Raw genomic sequence first — 23416 nt, forward strand, 5'->3', positions numbered from 1 at the left:
AAAGCAAGATGAGTAAGAACATGAATAGGAGTAAAACCATCACATTTTTTATTCTTATGATTTGGAGATATTGGTTGAAAATCTTGCTTAGGAGAAAAGGGTATCATGTCAACTATTGGAGCCTGAGAAGACTGAGTATTTTGAGGGATAGCTTCACGAGCTCGAACACAACATTCTCTCGTACAACCATTTCGTCTAGTCTTAGTGGAAGGATGAGAAGAATAAGGAACACTTGAACAAGTAGGAACGTGTCTCTCCTTGATAGTTGAAGGTTTAGGTTGAGGTCTTTTTGGTTGAACAATAGGAGAAGCAGGCCTATTCTCTCAATAAAAGGAAGGAGGTGGAACTGCGCCATAGAAAGGAGGAATATTAGGTGTAGGGAGGAGACCAAGTCCATCATGAGGAGGAAATATAGGTCTAACCTTAGGAGGAATATTTTGGTTCTCCTTAAGAGAAGCTAAAGTCACATCCATAGGAGTAGGTGGACAATTTTCCTTAGGAGGGAGATTAGTTCTATCCGAGAGAGCAAGAACCTCATCTTGAATAATAATAGGAATGTCAAGTGTTTGAGATCTAGGTTGACTTAAGGATAATATCATATCGTTCTTCCATTTTTTATAATATTGAAAAGGAGCATTGCTCCTTGATGGAAGAGATTGAAATTATGTAGGCCAAAGGAGATCAATAGGAACATCGAGGCTTCTTTCGGATGGACGAAATAAGCTATGGTTCATGGTAATGATTTCTCCATTGTGAGGAAATTTAAGACACTTCTAGATTGGAGAAGCAATAGCCTTCATAGAAGATAGCCAAGGATAACCCAACTTCAGACATTATTGCTCAGAAGAAGGTATGATAACAAAGTCAACATCCATGAATTTAGCATGAAACTCAATAAGAAGAGTGATAGAACCAATGGTAGGACAAGAGAAGCCATCACATAACTTCACAACTACATTAGAAGCATCATATAGTGGTTCATGCAATCGTAAAGTGAAAAGATACTCTTCAATTATGACATTAACCATGCAAGAGGGATCAATCAAGGCACCATGACAAGGGATATCCTTAACTTTTGCAGCTATGTATAAAGGGCCATCGGGTTCTCTAATGGTCTCACTAGGGTCAAATGTAATACAAGGATCCCTAGGCGAATCTTTTGTTTCTACCATATTAACCAAGTTTGGAGCCATAGAGGTGAATTTTTTAGAAGAGAGAGAATTGAGCACAATCTCAATAAGATAATGAGATGGAAAGGGATCAATGAAAAACTTAAGATTTTGATTTAGGAGGAGCTACAGATTTATTCCCTTTATCATTCACAACTGCCACATATATAGTATTATTATCAATCAAGTCTTGAATCTTATTCTTCAATGCAAAACATTTCTCAGTATCATGATCAGGTTGACGATGAAATTAGCAAAAGGAATTGTTATCAAAATAAGGAGATACAAGTTTGAAAGGATCAATTTGTTTTATAAGAGCTTGAAGTTTGATAACATTTTTGTGCAGCAACTGAGACATAATACTATTTAAAGATTCATTCAAAGGAGTAAACTATCTTTCTCTTTGGAAGAATTTTGAAATAGAAGGAACACCTATTGTAGCATTCACATGGCTGTTCTTGATTGGTTCATTGAACTTGATGAAGCTTTTTGTTGGTTTGAACTTCGCAAATGGTTGTTGAATACTCTCCCCCTTATCACTCGGAGCCATAGGAGTGGATTTCTCCATTTGACTCACAACCAATTGATAATTGTGGAGTGTTGTTCACAACTATGGAAAGGAAGTAAACTCGGACAAAAAAAGCTTTTCCCTAATATCTTTTTGTAAATTAGAAATTAAAATTCTTTGAATATCATTATTAGGTACATGAAAAGAAATTTGAGCACACAAATGCTTATATCTACCAATGAAATCAGACACTTTTTCTTTTAACACCTTGTTTACAATGCATTAAATCAGTCAAAGTGATTTTAGGACCAATATTGCTTTGAAATTGTTGGATGAAAGCATTTGCTAGTTGTTGAAAAGAAGTGATACAATAAGAAGGCAGAGATCAATACCATTGTAAGGCCTTATCTCTTAGTGTTCTTGTAAATAATTTTGCAAGAAATCGTCGATCATAAGCAAAATCAATGCACAAGGTTTGAAATGTTTTGACATGCATAAGAGGATCACCTTTTTCATTATAGAGTTCCAATTGAGGGATCTCAACATGTTTAAGTGGCATGACTTTAGCAATATCAAGAGAAAGTGGGCTCGCAACATCAAAGGTGGGCACACTAAACTTGGATTGACTCATGGACGCAATCTCTTGTTGTAAGGAAGACATGGTTTGGGCAAGATTGTTGATTGTCATTTCGGTGGAAGAATTGATGTTAGACATAGGTGAATGAGAAGGTGGTGTGATGTTGTGGAAAGAAGGCATGGAGTGAGAATAAGGTGGTGGAACATTATAATAAGTAGGCATTGGTGATGATTGGTTAGGAAAAGGGACACTTAAAGGAGGAATAAAGTTGTTGAAGGAATTGCCCCCTTGTGTCACACTAATTGGTTGAGGAATAGTAGGAATACTCATTGAAGGCATGGGTAACGATGGAGGATTAAATGAAGAAGAGGGATTTCCCCCATGACCCATGGTTGTAGGAATGACATTTTCACTTGAAGTAGCCATGATGTTAGATGTGAAAGTAGAAATACTAGTCATAGGATTAGTCAAAGGAATAGAAGAATTGACTTGTGTTGAAGGTTGTGAATAACCTAGGGTTTCGACACAACTCTTGATAGGTATGACATTAGAATCAACAATATGTGCAATGCCACACAATATATCAATTCCATTCTTATCACTTTGAAGCATGCATTTAAGACCTTCAATTAATGGAAGAGCTTCACTATTAGGGTATTCTTGGGACATCCATTGTTGAAAATTATCAAATTGATTGTCCAATGTGGAAAGTTGATCTAAAGAAACCCTAGTTAAAGATTCTTCTTCATCATGAGATCCATCAATAGGCATATGATTAGGATGGGAAGAATTAGCATGATCCTTAGTAAAGAAGTCACCCAAATTAGGCTCCATCCCCTTGGTAATTAAACCTTGGGAAGCCTTAACTTGAATGCTTCGTCTAACGGGGATAGGATAGGTAGGACTAATAGTGGTAAAACACATGCACTAGAGGGAAAATTTGAATTTTGGAGTGTGGAACAAAGCTTACAAAATTGAGTAATGCAAAATTCAAGAAAACAATGATTACACAATTTGAACTTTGTTGGAGGAAGAGAATGACACAATTTCAAAAAATGAAAGGAAATTCAAAATTTTAAAATTAGGGCCAACGGAATACCACTTAATTTTAAAATTAAAATTTTTAAAATAAGGGCAAACTATAATTAACCTCTTAATTTTAAAAGAATTCTTAAAATTTGAAATGTTGAATTTTGAAGGTATTTCCAATTCTAGAGGGATGAAAAATCGATAAAATCAACCAATCTTCTGGATTTAGGCTATTAAATACAGTCATAATAGTCTCCTAAAATTTCAGGAAAAAAGTCGAGGACCATGGCGGGAACGCACATGGTTCGACCAACTTTTTTTGAAATTTTCAAGGATCGATATTGCGATGATTTTAAAGCTAACCCCAAAAAATTGATGAATTTTATGATCTCTAGATGGGCGAAATGAAGGCGAAAAGGTGAAAATAGGACCCTATTAAGGTTTTGAAGAAAAAGAGGAATTGAATTGGAATTTTGAAAAGGGTCAAACCTAATGCATAGGGACACCTTGGAAAATGTTTATAGATCTGAATGTAAAAATGAAATTGATTTAAAATTCACACAAAATCCAATTTATTTAAAAAATTAGGGTTTGATGACCTAACCACTTAATTTTGAAATTTGAATTTTGGGAAAAAAGGGGGACATTGACAATTTGAATTTTAGAATTGAAGACAAATCTCAAAACAATCATAAATTAAATTAAAATCCAATTTTTGCACAAGTTCAAGATGATTTATGAAAATTAGGGTTTTAACAAGTAACCTCTTAATTTTGTAAATTTTAATTGCAAATTGAGCAAGACAATGAAGAAATTGAATTTGGCAATCAAAACAATTTTCAGATCTAAGATAACCACAAGCAATTTTTACAAATCACAAGTTCAATGTTAAATTGAAAAACTAGGGTTTGAAGGATTTAACCACTAAGTTTGCAGAAAGTTGAAACTTGTAAATGAAAAATATGCAATTTTGTTCAAAGGAAAGCATGCAAGATGTTGGGTTCACCAAAATGTAATGGTGAGAAAATGATGAATGATAGATCAAGAGGAAAACTACCCTTTCCCTCAAAGAGAGATGATAATTTTGCTATTGATTACCATTCAAGCACTTTTCACCATTACATTAGGAACATAAGGGATGAGATAATTCACTAGATTAAATCTCCACTAAAAGATGAAAGATTAAATTCTGAATGAATTGAGAATGTTAGGATGATCCCTTCTTCCTTGTTTGAAATGGAAAGGAATTGATTGAATTATGTAGTGCGAAAGTGACAAAGAATCGATTATAACTTGAGATTGGACTATGGGATGAAGTTATGCTCCTGGATGTGGCAGTAAAATGTTGAGATAAAGTCGCCCTACAAATTTGACAAAAATTTGTCCAGACCGTGGCATAAATGTACATGGTTCTCCGAAAAACCTTCAAAATGAAAAGGATTTTTTCCACCTCTACAAATGAAGCCCGAATCTGAAAGTACAGCTGCGCACCTACAACCTACACATAGAAAAGAGAGGAAAAGGGGCTAGGATTGGGGGTTTGCCTCAAGGGAGGTTGTAGTATCAATGTTGATAGAAATTCTTGTATGGAATTGAATGTTGAAAGGGATCTCCTCTTCAATGGTTGAATCATTGACTTGAATGCAACACCTATCCTTGAAGGGAGACTTGAGAATGCTCAATGCTGGAAAAGAATGCTTGAATACTTGATCGCTTATGCAAATTGAATCTCTCCAACTTCAACCTCTTCGACTTATCAAATTTCCACTTATGCAAATGAGAGGACGAATGCCCCTTAAATACATGTTTGAAGTATTTGAATTTCATCAGGGGCCGACATCGGGGAAGTTTCCCACCGGAGGCACAACCGACAAGGCATGCTCTAGGAAGGGTCCTGCTCTAAAATAGGGTAGGGACAGGGGCATCATGCCCCTATCCTGGGAGGAAAAGAGCACCACGCCCCTGTCCAAGGGGGGACACTAGCACCATGCCCCTATCCTACCCCTTTCTCCAAGGCATAATGCGGACAGGGTGATGCAGAGGCCAAGGAAGAAGCTGTTTTCTCAAGTCGAGCACTCTCTGGTCTTCGATTAGGCTAAGGGATTCAAGTTCACATGCGTGAGGAACCTAATGCAGTCAAAAATTACTAGGGTCACAATTTTATGACACTACAGGCTGCAAGAAACACAGTTAGTTCCATTATAAAAAAATCTAGTACAAAATGCATTTTTTGAATTGTTTCTTTCAATATTCTCTTTGTGGGACTTTACTTTGGCAATGATCTATTAGACAATGCAATTTTTGATTTGTTTATGTTTCGATCATCTATTTTTGGGACTTTAATATGTTTCAATTTCAACATTTATATGCCTATGTTGTTGTGTTTATGTTATATATAAATTAGACAAAGAATTATTTTATAGTGCCTTAAAAGATATTTTGGTAGATACTGCTAACAAGGAAAACTTGGCAGCTAACAACATATCTTGTAAGGAACTAGAAAATAGTTCTGTGTCTGGTGCCTTTTTACAAATAGGACATTTCCTTTTATCATTTCAATGCAATGACCTAGTAGACATATTATACACTGCAATTTATATATGATGACTGCAATTTGAATACTATCAACAATTTAGACAAGTGTTCAAATTTCTCACTATCAAAAGAGGACATATCAGTGACATCTGGATAATTAGATTCCACTGATATGGCCTTTTTGATAGTGAGAAATTTGACCACTTATGTGGCCTCTTTTGATAGTTAAAAATATATGAGATCAGTTCAATTGATATACGAGAAATATCACATAAAAAAAAAAAAAAAACATCTCATTGGAATATCCATCTGAGATATCTGAAAACAATGAAGTTCTGAAAACATTACAAAATATGGTAGTATGTTATTCTATAATCACATCACAGTTATATCGAAACTCAAAATCTTCTCTTTGGAGGGCTCACAAAATATAATTGATCACAAACTAGATCAATTCTCGATATGGGTATTAAATAGAGGAGGTCTCACAAATTCAACCCCAACAAATTGTGGCCTACTAGGGTCTGGCCCAAAAATGATGTTTTCTTGGCTAGGAGGGGTTTGTAAGCAACTTGCTATTTGAGAAAGCAATGTCTGGTTGATACCTGAAGTAAGTTGCATGTTGTCTGAGGATCCAGGTGCAGTCCCAACTTGCATAATATTAATAGTTGCAAAGGCTGGCGATAAGAGGTTCATCATTTCCATGAGAATTGGGTGTCGGATGGGTAGAGCATCTGTGACCGTGGACACATCTTTCTTCCTCTTTGCACACTTGGCTACTTTTTCAGCTTTCATCCTCGCCTTCTCAAGCTTTGCTTCTACATCTTTCTTTGCCTTCTCTTATCTTTGAATGAACTTCTCTTGGGAATCCTGCAATGTTTTGGCCTATTTTTCCACCCTCATAGCCTCCTTTTCTATCGCTTCTGCTTCATGTTGTGCCTTCCTCTATCTCATTTGTTCTTTCTTTCGTTATGCCAATTCCTCATCTCTTTTACTTTCAACCTCTTTATCTTTTTCCCTTTGAATGTACTCATCAGATGTCAAGATCTATGACTGGCTACTAAGACGTAGCACCCTTTTCCTACCTCCACATGAAGATTGATTCATTCTTTGCACTAGAAGTCTTAAGAATTTGGTGATTTGCCTTGGCACTTGCTGCCCATCCTCTTATGTACATGGCAAAAACTCAAGTTTGTCTTCACTTATGTGAATTTCATCTTCACAATCAGCACCATCTTGTTGCTCCTAGTTGACTGCATTGGTAAAGTAATGTATCACATCTACTAGATCAATTTCTGGCAGACTTGGCATGGAAAGGGTTACATCATCACTATTGGCTTCTTCTTGGGTCCAGTCTGGTATGACAACTTGGGTTGGCAAAGACATGTCTGCTGATGTACTTTCCAAACCCTCATTTGGCTGGCTGGTTTGTGGGGGCAAACCTAGTTCGGTAGTTTGTGGTGTCAAACTTGTACCATCAACTATTGCTTGTGTTCCGCTATGACGTTCTACAAAATCTTCAATGTCTTCCTCATTAAAACCAACCAACTACAAGAAAGCTTTCATTTCCATATACTCTAGTTCTTCATCCCTTGAAGTGGCATCATGTTCTATTCCAACAGTTGGTTGTATATCAAATCCAACCTTAAATGCCTCACTTGGCCTTATATCATTCTTCAATGTAGATCAGTTAAGTGGCCAAATCCCTATCCTACGGAAGCCACCGATTATATTAGTCGGTGTCAATGCTTGGGCAAAAGCCTTGCTCACAAGAGTTTTCAACTCTTCCCTTCTAATTTCAATTTGTGGGTACTTTGACATCCTTATAGTCCTCTACTATTTGAAATAATTCATGAAAGGTGAGAATATAGAAACATCAAGTGGTTGTAGTTTGTGGCTTGTATGAGCCAAAAGGGTTACCAAATCTATACCTATTTGCCTTTCTTCTTAAATTGTCTTGAAGGCTACATGGCTGCCATGACCATTGAAGATCAGTAGGGCCCTACGTGAGGGTGAAAATCCACTAGGGACTAAACGTGCAAAATGTTCCAATCAATTTGAGAACAACTCCTTTGTCATCCATGCATGTTCTTGGATTGCCATGCATGCTCCTGGCTCATAGTTTGTAATGTAGTTTCAGATATGCCTCTTAGAATTAAACAAATTAAATTCAGGAATGCTAAAACCAAATGCACTAACACATGTCAAAACAGTAATCCACTCTCTACTCTTGGAAATTAGGTGCGGTACACACCTTTGGCCCAAATTGGCTATCACTCTCATTCCACAATTCCTCCCAGCCTGCACATCAGTCTCATCACAATTTCAAATCTGACTGCTACCGTAGTGATTGAGATTGTACATTACCTCCAAGTTGTCATAGAAAAAGGAAACAATACAAGGTCGAAGCATAATATCCCTATCAGAGTCCACTCCTTTTGTTGTTCTCATCGTCAGATCAGGGTGCCTTCGTCTAAAACCTAGCCACCGTGACCTCCCTAGCATCCCATTTTTAAATGGATTAAGCCTATTCTCAGTAATTTGGGCAACAATTGATTGAAGTTGACTGATTTGGAGACTGTGACCAATTTCAGTCATGTCTTTGCACCAATTGACAACTTCATCCCCCTCCTCTAATGATAAAATGGTGTGTGGACCCCTCACTGTCATGGTTGTGGCTCCCATCAGCTAAGACCTCAAAGAGGCAATGGGGATACCATACTTGATTGATGTACCTCTAAGAGACATGTGATTGTCTTCTATGCATGATATTGCTTCTTTCATATTAGATATGCTCCATTTTGGTTTGGGAACCTTTGAGGCTACCTGTACTTGTGGTGTTTCTAGAATAGGATTACAAGCTGTAGTAGAATGGTCATGTATAACAATAGTTTCCACATCAGTTGCATTGTTAGGTGAATGGTCATCTATAGCAGGAGTCACTGGGTCTTCATTTTGGATAAAACTATCTTCATCAGGGAAGTGCACCCCACAAGTGACTCTAACTATTTGACGTCTATGGTGTGATGGAGAAAAGAGTGCAAAAATTGGTTGTTACAGTCCTTCAAGAGACCTATTAGGCCTCCAAATGCACTAGAGACACCCCTTAGACACTCCACCAACTTTCCCACTCAACTCGGAATGCAAGAACATAGAAAAACTGAAAGGATTTAATAGGTTCTAAGGAATCTTTAATTTTTTTGGTTCTAAAACACATAACTCTTCTTCAAACCTCCTTCAATTGGCCTAACACATGAGGATGTTAAGCCCTCAAGTGCCCAAAACTACACTTAGGTTCTTCCCCTGCAAAAATTATTTAAAACCCATCTACAACACTGTTATATACACCATTCCACCAAGTCTTAAGGCAAGTCATTGATGGAATGGAGAGTTCTACATTTTTCTTTGACAAAGGCCCAAAACCTAGGGTTTTAGACTAGTTTTTGTAAATCTTCTTGTAGAAAGATCAAAAATCAATAAAATTGAACCAAACTAGTCCCAAATGAAAGGTAACACATATATGTTTCCAACAAGTCCACTCTTATGTGTTAATTCATCCAAATAATAAATTTATGAACCAAAGTGCAACATTTTTACATAAAATTGCAAAGAAAATGATCATCAAATTGCCTTCAAACTAAGTTCTCCATACAAAATCACCATCCAACCTCCAAAATTGTCTTAACAACATTTTGGCAGTATTGACATTTTTTTCAAAAATGTTACCTAGACTTAATCCAAGACTTTCATGACTCACAACTAATATGAATAGGTCCAAATAGGACTAAAATACCCTCATACACCATAAAATACCATATATGACCCTATTAAGACATATTTGTCATAAAATGACAATTTTGACAATCCTTGAGTAATATCAATAACATGACCCATCTAGGACTTGATCTAACATTCAATGGTCTTAATGACCTTATTGCATCACATTTGGTCTTAAAAGACCTTATTTACAACTTTCATACTTCAAAACATAAAAGATTCAAAATTTTCCTTATAGAGGCTTGATGGTAGCCTAGGTAATCCTACACCAGAAGCCTCAGCAGAAATAGTAAAACAACTCAATCTATAAATTATGTTCAAATTCATCATGACAGCTTCCATTTCAACTCCTGTGTTGGTTGAGGTAGTTAAGAAACCACAACCCGAATTCAAGTTGCATTCTATGAAGGTCAAAGAGATCATATGACTGGTGCCCTATCATCTATGCCCTCTAGTGTGTTACTGGTTGAAGATATCTGTTCCTTCATCCACTGCAAGCTTGAAGAGATTGGAGATAAATTAATTCAAGATGAATTCAAAGGGTTCTGCGACAATGGTCTATTGAAGGCAGAACATATGCATCTAAAGACCAAGGGTTTGTTGTATGTTGATATTCCTAACCAATTCCATGCTGATTGGATCAGGTATGTGCTAAGTAGAGTGCATGACCAATTTTTATGGTTGGAAGCTAAAGCACCAATCAAAATCACAAAGGATGTGATCCAAAGAGTAACAGGGTTCAACAAAACAGGCGATGCACTAACCCTAAGGACAATATCATCCGGTGAGGTCACTCGGTTGACTCAATCCAAATATGACAAGAGAGCAATGATAGTCACTCACATTGAGGACGTAGAAGTGAGGTTTGCATCTGCAGTGATAGCTTATAGAGTGTACCAATCAAGCCACATGAACAGTGTGTCGAGTGGTGCTATCCATGCAGCTTACTGTATCATCAAAAAGGATGCAACATATGACATTTGTGAGATGATAAGAAGTCAATTCGTGGTGATAATGGACCGAATTAAGAAGGACAAAAAGCAATCATTCAAGTATGGTTCAATACTGGTATGTATCTTCTTCTATGTGCAAAATTTCTTTCCCAGATCGGGCAATGTAGTGTGGTCTACAGATAAACCTATCATAGTTCAGATAGGTGAAATGATTAGAGACTTAGGTGATAAGTTTGGAGAGACAATGTGGGGCTATTTAAAGAATTCCAAACTAGAATGCATCAAAGAGAAAGAACCCCGACCGATATAGTTCAAAAGTACAAGGATACTATTTTCTTTCTTGTTGATACTGATTGTTGCATTATTCAAGTGGTTGAACCTAAACTTTATGGGTACCCACTATGGGTTATGATCTATCGAGGCAGACATTGCCAAAATATATGCAAACATGTTACTGTCTAAACTGGTAGACAGAAAAGCTAAGAGATTTAGAACTTATGAGGAGGAAAGGTCCAAAATTAAGAAGGAACTCAAAGAGCCTATCATTCATTTGAAAGTGAGGAAAATGATTGACAACTTAGACAAGAAATATGGAGGTGAAGAATCTAGTGCCATTGCTTCCACCGGTACCAATGAGCAAATAGGGGAAAAATCAAGTAAAGATGAAGAGCAAACAAAAGAAAGAAGAAAATGTCCAAGACAAGATCCAAGGGTGCTGCATCCAGCAAACCGACATCATACATGAAAGAAAAGGACTCAGATACTCCTACATCTTCCCAAGGTAAAGGTGGACCGGTAGGAGTCACATATGGAAGAAAGAAAAAGATGAAAGGATAATTGAAACAAAGGCTAAGAAGAAGTCCAAGATAGACAAAAAGGAGGATGATAACTCTGACACCCAATCTTATATGGTAGTTAAAGTCAAAAGAAGTGGTAGGAATGTAGCTCCAACTATTGATGAATTGGTCCATGGGATCAAAGAGAATGGAGGTTTAGCTAGTGTTGGGAGAAAGTATCTCCTCTGCAATGAGGAAGACAAAAGAAAAATTAAAGATGCACTCATTTGGAACTTACATAAATTCTGCAGAACTCCCAGTGAACTACATGGAAAAATTCCATCAGATTTACAAAATCTCATTGAAGGGAGATGGAAAATTGTCATGACAATTGGGAAGGAACACAAAATAAAGGCACTCATGGAAGTACAACATGAATTGGATTATAATCAAGCATCTTTAGTCGCCGAATCATGTGTATAACGTTTCAAAATAAGGAACATAATAGGGAGAGTGGCCATAGGATATATTCAAGGTGTGCATGATGAGGGCGTTGACATGTGGAAAACAATTTTGAGCCAGCAAAAGGAAGCTGAGGAGGAAATACAAAAAGAAGTGAAACAAGGACAAGATATAGCTGCTCAAGAAAAGAGCAAAGGAAAAGACAAGGACAGCACTGATGATTTTGATGCATTTATAGTTGAAGATATCATAGGTGATGTTGTGTCAGATATTCCTAATATTACAAAGGATGTAGAGCCACCAGTTGAACAAAAATCAACTGTTAAAACTATTGATATTAATGATACACCGGCAAAGGGAACTGATCAAACTAAGCATTCTGGAGAAGATGAAGCTACAATTGAGGACATCCCTTATGAGGAAAAACCTCGAAGGCATCCGGTGACAATAAATATTCCCACAACACACCCTACTAACAACGAACCTCATTTGCCAAAAAAAGGGGCAGAGGGAGAAAACCCCAAGATGATAGATTCATCAATACCATTTGTAGATGAAATAGAGGAGAAGGAACAAGAAAAGAAGGAAGTAGAAAAGAAAATAGAAAGGAAGGAAACAAAATCAACTTAATCTATTGGTTCAGGGGAGACCAAGGAATCGGAACAAGAGAAGAAGATAGAAGATTTTTCATTCGGTCAACCTGAAGGTGGTCAGAAAACAATGGTGGATACTCCTCCGATGGAGAGGAAGTTAGTTTTAGAAAAGGAAACTGAGAAAAAGAAAGCTAAACTCCCCACCTCAGCCAACTCTGAGGTAGAAGCTGAAGTAGAAGAAGAAGAAATAGAGGAGGAAGAAGGGGAAGACTCGGTAATTGATATCAAGAAGATGACCCCCAAACAGTTAATAAAAGTTTCAGAAAAATTGAGAATTAAATCTGAAAAGGCCAAACTTAAAGCAAAGAAAAAGAAGGCAAGAATTCTTAATACGGCAAAGACAATCTTATCTGATCTCATTCTTGATATTGTTGTTGATGAGAATGCACCTATCATTGATCAATTAGGCACTTTTGTCAAAGCAATCGGTTCAGAGGCAACTGATCTGGAGAAGGTTGCAGCAAGGCAGTATGGAACCTGAAGAGGTGAGCAATTAATGGAACAAATATCAGTTGGTAAAGTTTCTCTCTACCAACACTGAAGAGGTGAAATCAATCTTAAAGGAAGTTGGCTAATTATTGGTCAAATTCTCAAACTTCCCTAATTTCATCAAAGATCTTGAAGATAAAAGAGTAAAGACTCAAAACGAAATTCAAGATCTGCTAGGTTTTTTTGATCCTCTTACAAGCTCAGTAGTGACTTTCAATGGAAAAGTCAAGTAGTTGACTCATGAAATCAACAAGCTGATAGAGGAACAAGACAAACGAGCTCTAAACCTGCTAGAGATACAGTGCTATCTTGCCCCATTCATTGGTTTATTACCAGGCAATGTGAAACAAGCAGAGGGCCTCATCGGTTCACTTGACTACAAGATAGTGGATGACATGGAGGATTTTGTCACATAACTGCATGGGCAAATTCTCACTATGAAACAGGTGAAGCCTACATGGAAATCTTCTTTAGAGGCTGCTAAGGTCAATTTCAAAGAAATTTTTGACTTACTCTCATGAATTATTTTGTATACTTTGATTCCTTTATTCTTTGTCATTGTTACAAAAGGGGAGAGAATGAATGTATAGTGGATTGGACAGTATAGTGGATTGGACATATGAAGAGGGGACTATAGAGATAAAGTATATAGGCAGGTACCGGTAGAGGCAGAGAACCATCGGTAGAGGTAGAGTAGTACCAGTAGAGGTAGAGAAGGTAGAGAATAGGCAGAGAACCAAAACATGAGGCAGATAAGGCAGAGAGAAGAGACCGGTTTACAGGAAGCAACTGGTAGTTGAGTTGAGTGAAGCAGGTTCACTGATATAAAGGAAGCAACTAGTAGCAGATCATAATGGTGATTGATAAGCATGTGAAGTGAAAAGGATAAGAACATGTAGTCATCAACATGTTTGGCTTGCTAACATGTGGATCCAACAAATTTAGAAAGAGCTAGTTGAAGCCAGAGTGCTTGCTAGAGAACCAGTGAGATTTGTGGCATGAATGGATAGTCTCACTGATATAATCAACGAGATTTATGGAACGAACATATTGGCATATAGAATGATTTTTTTAGTTCAAATTCTGGAGGGAAAGTTAACGTCAAGATTGAATACAACTATATACATGTTTTTCATCTTGATTTTGCCAGTGTGTCATGGGAGTTGTGAGTGAGCAGAGATTGAAAATAAGAGTAACGTGAAGAACGAGCTAAGGGAAAAAGGGTTCCTCAATGAATCAGTGAAGTCATCATCGAGCAGAGATTGAAGCAAATACAAAGAAGATCTATTCGACATAAAAGTGTCATCATCAGATCAATTATTTGTTGCTCTTTAATCATTGCAGCAGATTAAATCCCTTAACAGGGTGAACCTTAACCGGTATTGTTTGTAAAATCCCCTAACAAGGTCGTTCCACGAGGAAGTGTAAAATCCTTTTGCAAGGTGAATCCTAACAGATTCTAAGGTATTCTTAACATGATACCGGTCATCTTTAACAGGGCAATGTTTTCAGAAGGAACAAGATTGTAAGCTCTTAACCGGGCACTCTTTTCATTGCAGTAAAAGAGATTATGGGTTATCCTCATTGTGGTTTTCTCTCTCTAACCAAGGGTTTTCACATATAATTGCTGGTGTTATGTGATGTTTATTTGATGCATGCAAATCTCTTTCCTTAAATGTTCTTACCTTCATGATTAATGCAATGTTTTAAGCTGATTTAAAAAGGGTAGTTGCAGACCGGTCAGTTTGGAATATTATTGTTTAAAAATTGTTTTTACTGATTCACCCCCCTCTCAGTCACTGATTAGTACCAATAGAAACAATATCTTGCCATGTGCGCACAACACCAAGAAATAACACTTATAATAAATGATAATATTCTCTTTAGGTCCATAATGGATTTACATCCATAACCAAGTGTAGGCTCTTCAATCTTTTTGCTACTCATCAAAGAGTCACCATCTCAACATACAATCCAAAAAAACATGAGGTCTCATATCCTCACCCAAGTCTCTCTAGTCTCAATGAGCATAAACCAATCAATCCATGCTAAATTCAAATGCGATCCTACAAAATCATGAAGCTCCAAGCAAATGAATAATACTCAAAACCAAAAGAAACAACAACACCTCACCAAAGAATCAAGGGTCCTCCATGACACCAAGATGTCGCCATAGCCATCCATCATCAAATGATGAATCCACATCACTACCAAAGTTTCCACTGAACTGTGTAACCAAGCTATCCATGCATCATGACAACCATATCCTAACTAAATATCCTCCATGACCCCAACATGATCAAAGAACTCAATGAAGATCTCCCCAAAGGACAAGTCAAACCACTATCTCCAAACCAAGAAGATACAACTACACACCCTTTGTCAATAGAACCAAAGATGTCAAACTCTCACTACAATCCAAAGGTAGAATCCAAGATATCCACATGACACCAACACCCATTGCAAAAGATCATACATCTTCTAATCAAAGATGACACACAATACACTTTAACCATAACAACTTAGAACCAAATCTTATATAAAAAAAAGATAGAACACATTACGTAATGTATGACATCATGAACAACATCCTTTCCAAAACTCCATTGAAAGTGAGCAAATCTTCTCATGAACCATGACCTATTGCTAAGATTCAAATGATCAACTATATCAGGTACTCCAAATAATCATTTTCTCGCTGCAATCAAAATACCAATGTAATAATGTTAACAAACAACAAAGACCTACCAAACCAAATTCTCATTAGACAATCTACAAGATCAAAACATATGCAACATCTTAAAGAAGAAATAAATAATCAATGTTCCAATCTCAGATAACCGAAAGATTCAACCTCACATGAGTATCATGCATAACAGAGATAATCAAGCATAACATGTGGATTTCCAAGACTCAAACATCGAAATCAATACTACACATAATTTACCGAACAAACCCACATAGGAGTAACAAAAGATCAAAAAGAACCTTGCAAGGAGTCATGTAAACATTTAACTATCTCCATCCAAAATACCCGGAATCTAGTCATACCATAGATTTTAGTTAGCACATGTAAAACTTGCAAAACCATCTTTGTAAATATAAAATCCATTTAAACATCTAGACATTCACATTATACATGTCATTCGAACAATGGAAATACCACAAATCTACAAAATCCAACAATTGAAAAACAAGAGATCACTACAACCGAAGAAAGTGAAGGAAAGTTGTCTAGGAGCTTAAACCATATGAAACATATTAGCTCCACAACTCTCAAAGAGGTCAATCGTGACTTATCTTCCAGTGCTTTCATGTAACCATGGGCTAAAACAATGAACCCAATATAAGCATGTCAAACAATGTGGATGTGAAGAGTTTTAAAGGATTTAATGCATGAACAAAAGGAACCAACAACAATCCATTGTGACAATAAGTCAACTATTGCATAATTGAAAACTTATGTCTTTCATAAAAGGAGGAAACATAATGATACTAAACATCGATTTATTCCAGAATTAGAAAATAATAGGGAAATCAATCTAAAACATTGTAGATCCGAAGATCAAATAATAGACATATTCACAAAGACTTTAGCAAAGAAACAATTTGAATATTTAAAAAAAAAATAATATATCGTAAATATTGATGAAATTAGTGATAGAAATTAAAGAAGAGTGTTGGAGATATCTCATAATTTCTACACCAACCTATTTTTAGTGCACCATCTAGAAAAATCGATAGAATAGACAAGTCTAGAAAGACATTAGACGGTGGAAGAAACATCAAGAATTTACTGTGTCCTTCTTAAGACCACTAAAAAACAGAGGTGGATGTAACGGGTCTTTTGCAAGTCGATAAATTTTTTTTCTTTTGTGCAGCAGCCCATCGTATACCATTTTCTTCTCTTTTGCCTCTGCTCGCTTTTACTTTACTACCCAAAACCTGCAAACACAAACTTGTCTAAATGGGTTGCTACTGTGATGATGATCATTCGAATGATGAATACTTTATTTCTGGAGCATTGTTGCAGGCGGCAAGCGTGGCAGAGTGGGTGAGCTGGTCAATTGGCTCCCTCCTTGCGATTGCGTTTCTTGGAGTGGACGGGTGGAGAGCATGGAAGAAAAAGCAACACTGGATTCCATGTCACTCTTTCCTTCTAGGCGCTCTTACTCTCCTACTCCTCACCCTCCTCAACATGCCATCCGCCGTTCTCCACTTTCCCCAAGATGACAAAAATATATGGGATATTCCAACTAAAAAAATGTGTTGTCCTGAGTTTATCTCGAGAAGGATGCTTGTTCTGGCTGGGAGGGTCTCCCTGTGTGTGGTGATGGGATGTATGTTGCCTGGACTTGCTAGCCCTCGCTCCTCAACTCTAAGTTTGTGGAGTGACATTGCTGCCCTCATTATAAGTTGTTCAGCACCAGTTCTCCATCTTTTTCACGAGTTTTACATAATTACAGCATCTCTTTTTGCATCTGCATATGATAATTATTACGATAGATCTTCACTCCTAAAATTGTGGATTGTCCCCACCACGGTATTAGTAGCATTTATAATTCTGATTCTTCTCCTAGTTTGTGCTGCTTTGGCCAGTATCACCGTTCATAAAATTGTTTCTCATAAGATACCCCTCATTCTTTCTAATTCACCTTCACAGATAAATACGATTGCCCATTCTTATTCAGAGTCTTTCTGGGAAAGAGTGGAAGACCAGGTAGTCAAGTCATGGATTGCAGTTTGCACTTCGAATCCCCAATATATAATTGCCAGATCAATTCTCTCCTCATCTGTCGCACTGGCCATTACAGTTTGCAATGCAATTCTCGTGTTTGAGGTAGTACGGACGAAATTCAAGGTGAGTATTCACATGATTTTTCATTGGCTAGTCATCGTGTTGGGATCTACTGTCATATATTGGAGATGGATCACAGCAGTAGTATTTTGCCCAAGAACTGTGGAAAAGAAATGGGCAAGCATTATAAAATATTTTCAGATTGAAGATTTCTGGAAACGTTATTTGCTTGAGTTGAAAGATGGCCATAAAAGCCACAGGCAAATGGGCGACAGTTATCTTAAAATATTGATGTTAAAGGTGGGCCGTAGAGTGAGAGTTTATAAGCTGATTCCTCTGGTTGTATGGCTGCAGATATTGTTGGTTCTTTTTAGCAAAGTATGCTGGTTAGTATCTCAGCTATTGCTTTCTAACATGTATTTGCGTAAGCTTGTAATGGGTTCGGCAGTAGAAGAATTTCCCGATTTATATGGAGGAAAAGGCAAGTGTGAAATTGAAATGGGAAAATACCCATTCTATGATAAATATTCAAAAGCATTCGTGACCATGAATGGTGAAAATGCTGCTTGTCTATGGGTAGCCAACAGACAATGTATTGCAGGCATAAACACGCAGCTGAAAAGGGGTGAAAAAGAGGGCAATTCATGTAAGGCATTGGTAGATTTGCTCAAGGAAAAACCTTCTAGCGGCTACAAAAATATGCATCCGCAAAAGAGTGTTCCTATCAAATTAGAAGTGGAAAAGGAGTCTGCCATCTACCAACGCTCTTGTAAGATGAGAGCAGTCTCAATAATTACTGTTCTAGTTGAGCTCTGCCCATTTACTCAGGATGTGAAAAAGGCCATTGGAGCCCTCGAAGCTTGTTCTCAAGCATGGAGCATCATTGATCTGGTTCAAAACCCTGACACCGAAGCCTTCCTGGTAAGTAAAACAGCTGACAAACTATTTCAAGCTTTGCAGAAAAGAGGCAAAATGTTGCATAACCATTTGGGAATGTCCACTTCCGTTGAGAATTCCTCAGAAGCGGCCAGAGTAGCTGTAGGTAATCTTATTGTAAAAGCCAAAAAAGTAGCTGAAGAATACCACTGCAGAACATGGAATGAGGTCGTGGAGGGTTACAGCTTGTGGATGGTGTGTGTGAATATTGATTTTGAGAACTTCATCAAGGTGGAGGGTATCATGGATGAACTGGTAAAGATGTTGGCAGATGAGATAGGGGCTTGTATGGCCAAGGCATTGGATGTGATAATGGAGGATACTGAGAAATGGGCAACCATGGCCATGGGACAACATATTTGGGAAGCTGCATACATCGTTGGAAAAGTGAAGGGGATCACGGAAAACTTGAGATGGATGTTGACATTTAGCGCAATGGAGGCTAATAAGAATGCTTCAGCAACTTCCACTGGATTTCATACTCTCAGAAAGCGCTCATCTTTTCAGATTGGCTAGCATTACCAAAAGTTATAATTATTTTCAATTTCAATGGTTTTTTATAGACTTGTGATTGTATGTCACTACGTAAATATCATTTCCTGGTTTTATAGCAGTGTTGTGTTAATTTCGGTTCTCTGTGATATACTGCAGGATAGAATAACGGGCAGAATAGCTTTTCCCGTCTGATTATGTGCGTGGAATATATAATTTGTTTTGTCAAAATAAAGTATAAGGCTGTTGGGCATGAACAACAGGTAAAATAGTTTTGTCAATATTGATATGGTATGATGGTTAAGTTGTGGTGTTATTGTTCACATCATCAAGGTTCAAATTCTGTTGGAATATTATTGTTGAATATTTATATTGGGGATGAGGTTCCTCATTTGTGATCTCTCATTAGTTTATAGCTTTGAATAAAAAAGATATAGTTTTAGAGTGAAGGTTGTTGATATATTGTGATGTTTGTAAAGATAAACATGCATACTTTCTCATGATGAATATGAAGATAATTTTAAAAATAAATATTAGTGATTCATGTGTGAAAGTGTAAATAAAATTTATAGATATCAGTGATTTTTTGTACAATATTAAGTTGGGTTATACTTGAATTGCTATCTTGTTGCTTATAACTTATCATAATTGATTATATATTAAATATATATAAATATATCTCATTAATTAAATTAAAATATTTCAAACTCATAAAAGTGTCACACATAAATAAGAAGAAAACATATGGACATAGTGAATTTCATCCTATTGCATGACTACAAGTGCCTTTGAGGAGAGAGGTATGGAGGTGATTGAGCCATATTAGAGATACCTATAACAAAAACATAATTTATGCTCAAGACACTTAGCAATGTTACTTTGTCTTTTTCCATGATGCCCTCTATTTTGTCTTTTTCTCTTTAGGTTTTCTCTTATTTGAATTTATCTCATCATAGACTGCTCATTACAAGAAGATGTAGGCATCCAAATCTTGAACAAGGAATTATTCACTCAAGTCCACATGCTTGGAATTTATTTACTCAAAACTTCATAAATTTGATACCCAAACCATTATAGTCCAAAATGAAAAATCTAAGTGACTTTGCCAAAATATTAGACTAGATAAATCTTTCACCCACTAGAGCTAATCTTCTCGAAGAGGGATTTTATCCTCAAGAATTCTAGGATGAACCAAGTCCAATCTTCAAAACCATGTAGGGTTTTCAGGCAAAAAAATAATAATCTTCAACACATTGAAAATGAGCTAAAAAATGTTTATTTAATTCCTCAAAGACCAATGCCCTAATTAGAGTTTTGTAATATTTAATTTAATTTTTAACATCTCCTTGTCTCCCGAAGTTGGCTCCCACCTCTAGGAAGTCACTCTATTTGATAAATTAAAATAATACCTTATAACTCCATAGAGGCCAATATAAAGTGACTTTATTAAATTAAATAATGTTAAATTAAATATTTAATTTAACTTTAATAGTATTACCGCTATTTCAAATAATACAAGTTCTAAACACCATAAGTTGTCAAGATATCATTTATCAATGTAATCACTAACAATCTCAAAATAGTAACACTGCCAAATCACCAAGTTAGTGCCAAGATTGACACTTAGTAAAAATAGGAAAATCATCTAAAACCCCTCTAGATATTGTCATACAACTGCACTAAACCATCTATTCTCATTGGTAACATTAGATTAACCCTTTGAACAAGATGAATCAAACGTAGAATGTCAGCGACAATTGGACTACTAGAAAACCTGAAAAATGGGGACATTATAGTCTTCCCTTCCCAAATATTACTTGTCTATAAGCAATTCCAATACAACCCGACAATCACTAGATTGACCTAGATCCCAAGATCCCAAGTCAAGCTAGGAGATTTGTAGCACCAATGCTCTGTCCTACAAGGTACAAACACAAGAGACCTCCTTAAAACCTCCTATAAGAAGAGCAATCAAATATTGTGTAAGATCATTTAACTCCTCGGAGAATTTCTCTTTGAAAGAACCAAAATGAGGCACCATAGGAGTAAACTCCAAAAAGTCAACATAGACTCTCTCATTCCCAAAAGTTGTTGGACTACAAAACCAAAGCAATCTAAGGGTTCCAAGTCAATCTCAAAATGGAACCACCATATTGTCGCTATGTCACTTTGATTGCAACCATGAAATTATTATGTCCAAACTACACTCTCTTGTCCTAGAAGACCAAAAAGTAATCATCATCAAATCCAGAGTTGAGATACGTAAAAGGGTTGAAATCTATACCATGAAGTATATCCTTTCATGGTATCTCAATGAAGTCCATATTTGCAATCCCAATACCAAACAATTGTGAGCAACGAGGAATAAATTGTGCAAACCCATATAATATAAATCACAACACCTGCACTCATGATGTCCCAAAAAGAAGCTAACTAGGAAGTCCCTCTATAGTCTCCAACCGAAAATGTAACATTGAATCTTGGAGAAGTGTGAAAGGGAAAAAGACAAGTAACACACCCTACATGTTATAATCAACATACCATCATCTAGAGAGATGCTTACCAACACTATGAAATAAATACAGTAATGATAACTCACCTAAGTGAGAGTGAAAAATAATTGAACTATACCTGAAATGAAAAATAATTGAACTATACCTGAACTGTCTCCCATAGCTAACTATACTAAAGCCTACCAAAGCTTAAAAACTATTTGCTCATAAATCTATGTGTCACCATAACCGATGTGGAAAGGCATGGACAGTGGTAAACAATCTAAGATCTCATTGAAAGCATAGGAGATATGAGTATGTAAATAGAAAAAGACTCATCACCTATGTTTAGATCATTTCTACCAATCAAAATCACCCTTAAAGTACTTGACTGCTAGTTTGAAATGACAAACCAACTCAACTATGTGCCAAGAATTGAAGTAATGTGGAGTCTGATTGGAAAGTGGGCAGTAGTACTATCTTTGAAATTATGCCCATTATTCCAATCCTGACTCAACAACTCACTCCTAGTAATTGTACCTGGGTCCCAAACCCTTTGATCAACTCCAACCACATTACTAGAATCTGAAAGAGCTCCATCATCCAACTCAAAGAGTGGATTATCATAAGTCAAATTACAATCCACCTCAAACAAAGGATTTTCAACAAACTGAAGATTATACTCAACTCCAAACTCAAACCAATCCTCCTATTGGTCCAAACTCCTATTTTTTTATTAACACCAACAATGTGTAATTTCAAACTCCTCCTAAATGTAATCAAGCTCCTCCATTACCTCTTTGATCTCCTCAACCCTTTGTGTTTTCTCTTGCTCTCTGAATTGCTTGGCCTCATAGATCTATCCATTTGCTTCAAGAAGTGCCTCTTGGACACTTTCTAAAGAAAGCTTGATGGAATCCAACTCAATTTAATGATGAGCTCACTCATCCCTCTCTTTAATTGCTTAGTCATAGTGAAAGTCTCATTTGCAATTTTGTTGGCCACATCTCTATCATGCATCAATGTAAGAAAGTTAATTTTATTTAATCTTTAGTGTTCTTAATCATTTGTAAATCAGCAATGAAGATATTAATCTCAATATGAGGTCTTGGTGGATTTTGAATTATTTATTCCACATGCCTATGTGTGCTATCCAATCTAGACAAAACTTGCACTTCATCATCAATAGTTACCAAAAATTATTTTCTCCAATCATGATCATACAAGGATAGTGAACTAATTTGCTATGACGAATACCAAAATCAGACCCATGGTCATATCCATCAGCAGTAACTCCAAGGATGTACCAAGTCTCATGTACCTCAGCTACGAAGCTCGTACCATAATCATCTTTTGACCCTTGATTAGAGTCTACTTTATGTAATAAATTTTGTCATTCACATACAAGACTATGCCTCTCAAATTCAGTTTCCTCAATGCCATTCAATTAGCATACATTATGCTCTAAGGTAAGGAAATCATCATGATCAAAAGGAAATTTATACCACATAGGTTCTTCATCATAATTAGATGGCACGGACCTCGATCCCAAGGGTTAAAAGGTTGATTTATTTAATCAGATAAAGAATGCTCATTGTACTCCTCATGAATGGTTTCCTCTCTAAATAAGTCACTCTCCAACTCATACCTATCAAAAGTAACTCCAAGGTTATCCCAAGTCTCATATACCTCACCTACGAAGCTTGAACCATCATCATCTTTTTACCCTTAGATTAGAATTAACTTCATGCATTAAATTTTCTAATGTTC

General features: G+C 36.5%; 1 protein-coding gene across 1 annotated transcript; it reads left to right on the top strand.

Annotated features, from left to right (window-relative positions):
- The first annotated feature begins 16842 nt into the window (after window positions 1–16842).
- LOC131064696 (uncharacterized) lies at window positions 16843–19603 on the top strand. Its single transcript, XM_057998935.2, has 2 exons — window positions 16843–19189; window positions 19314–19603. Exon 1 carries the CDS (start codon window positions 16896–16898, stop codon window positions 19176–19178), a length of 2283 nt encoding a protein of 760 aa, XP_057854918.2. The 5' UTR covers window positions 16843–16895; the 3' UTR covers window positions 19179–19189; window positions 19314–19603.
- Window positions 19604–23416: the final 3813 nt, after the last annotated feature.

The sequence above is a fragment of the Cryptomeria japonica genome, chromosome 10, assembly GCF_030272615.1.
Source record: "Cryptomeria japonica chromosome 10, Sugi_1.0, whole genome shotgun sequence".
NCBI lineage: Eukaryota > Viridiplantae > Streptophyta > Pinopsida > Cupressales > Cupressaceae > Cryptomeria > Cryptomeria japonica.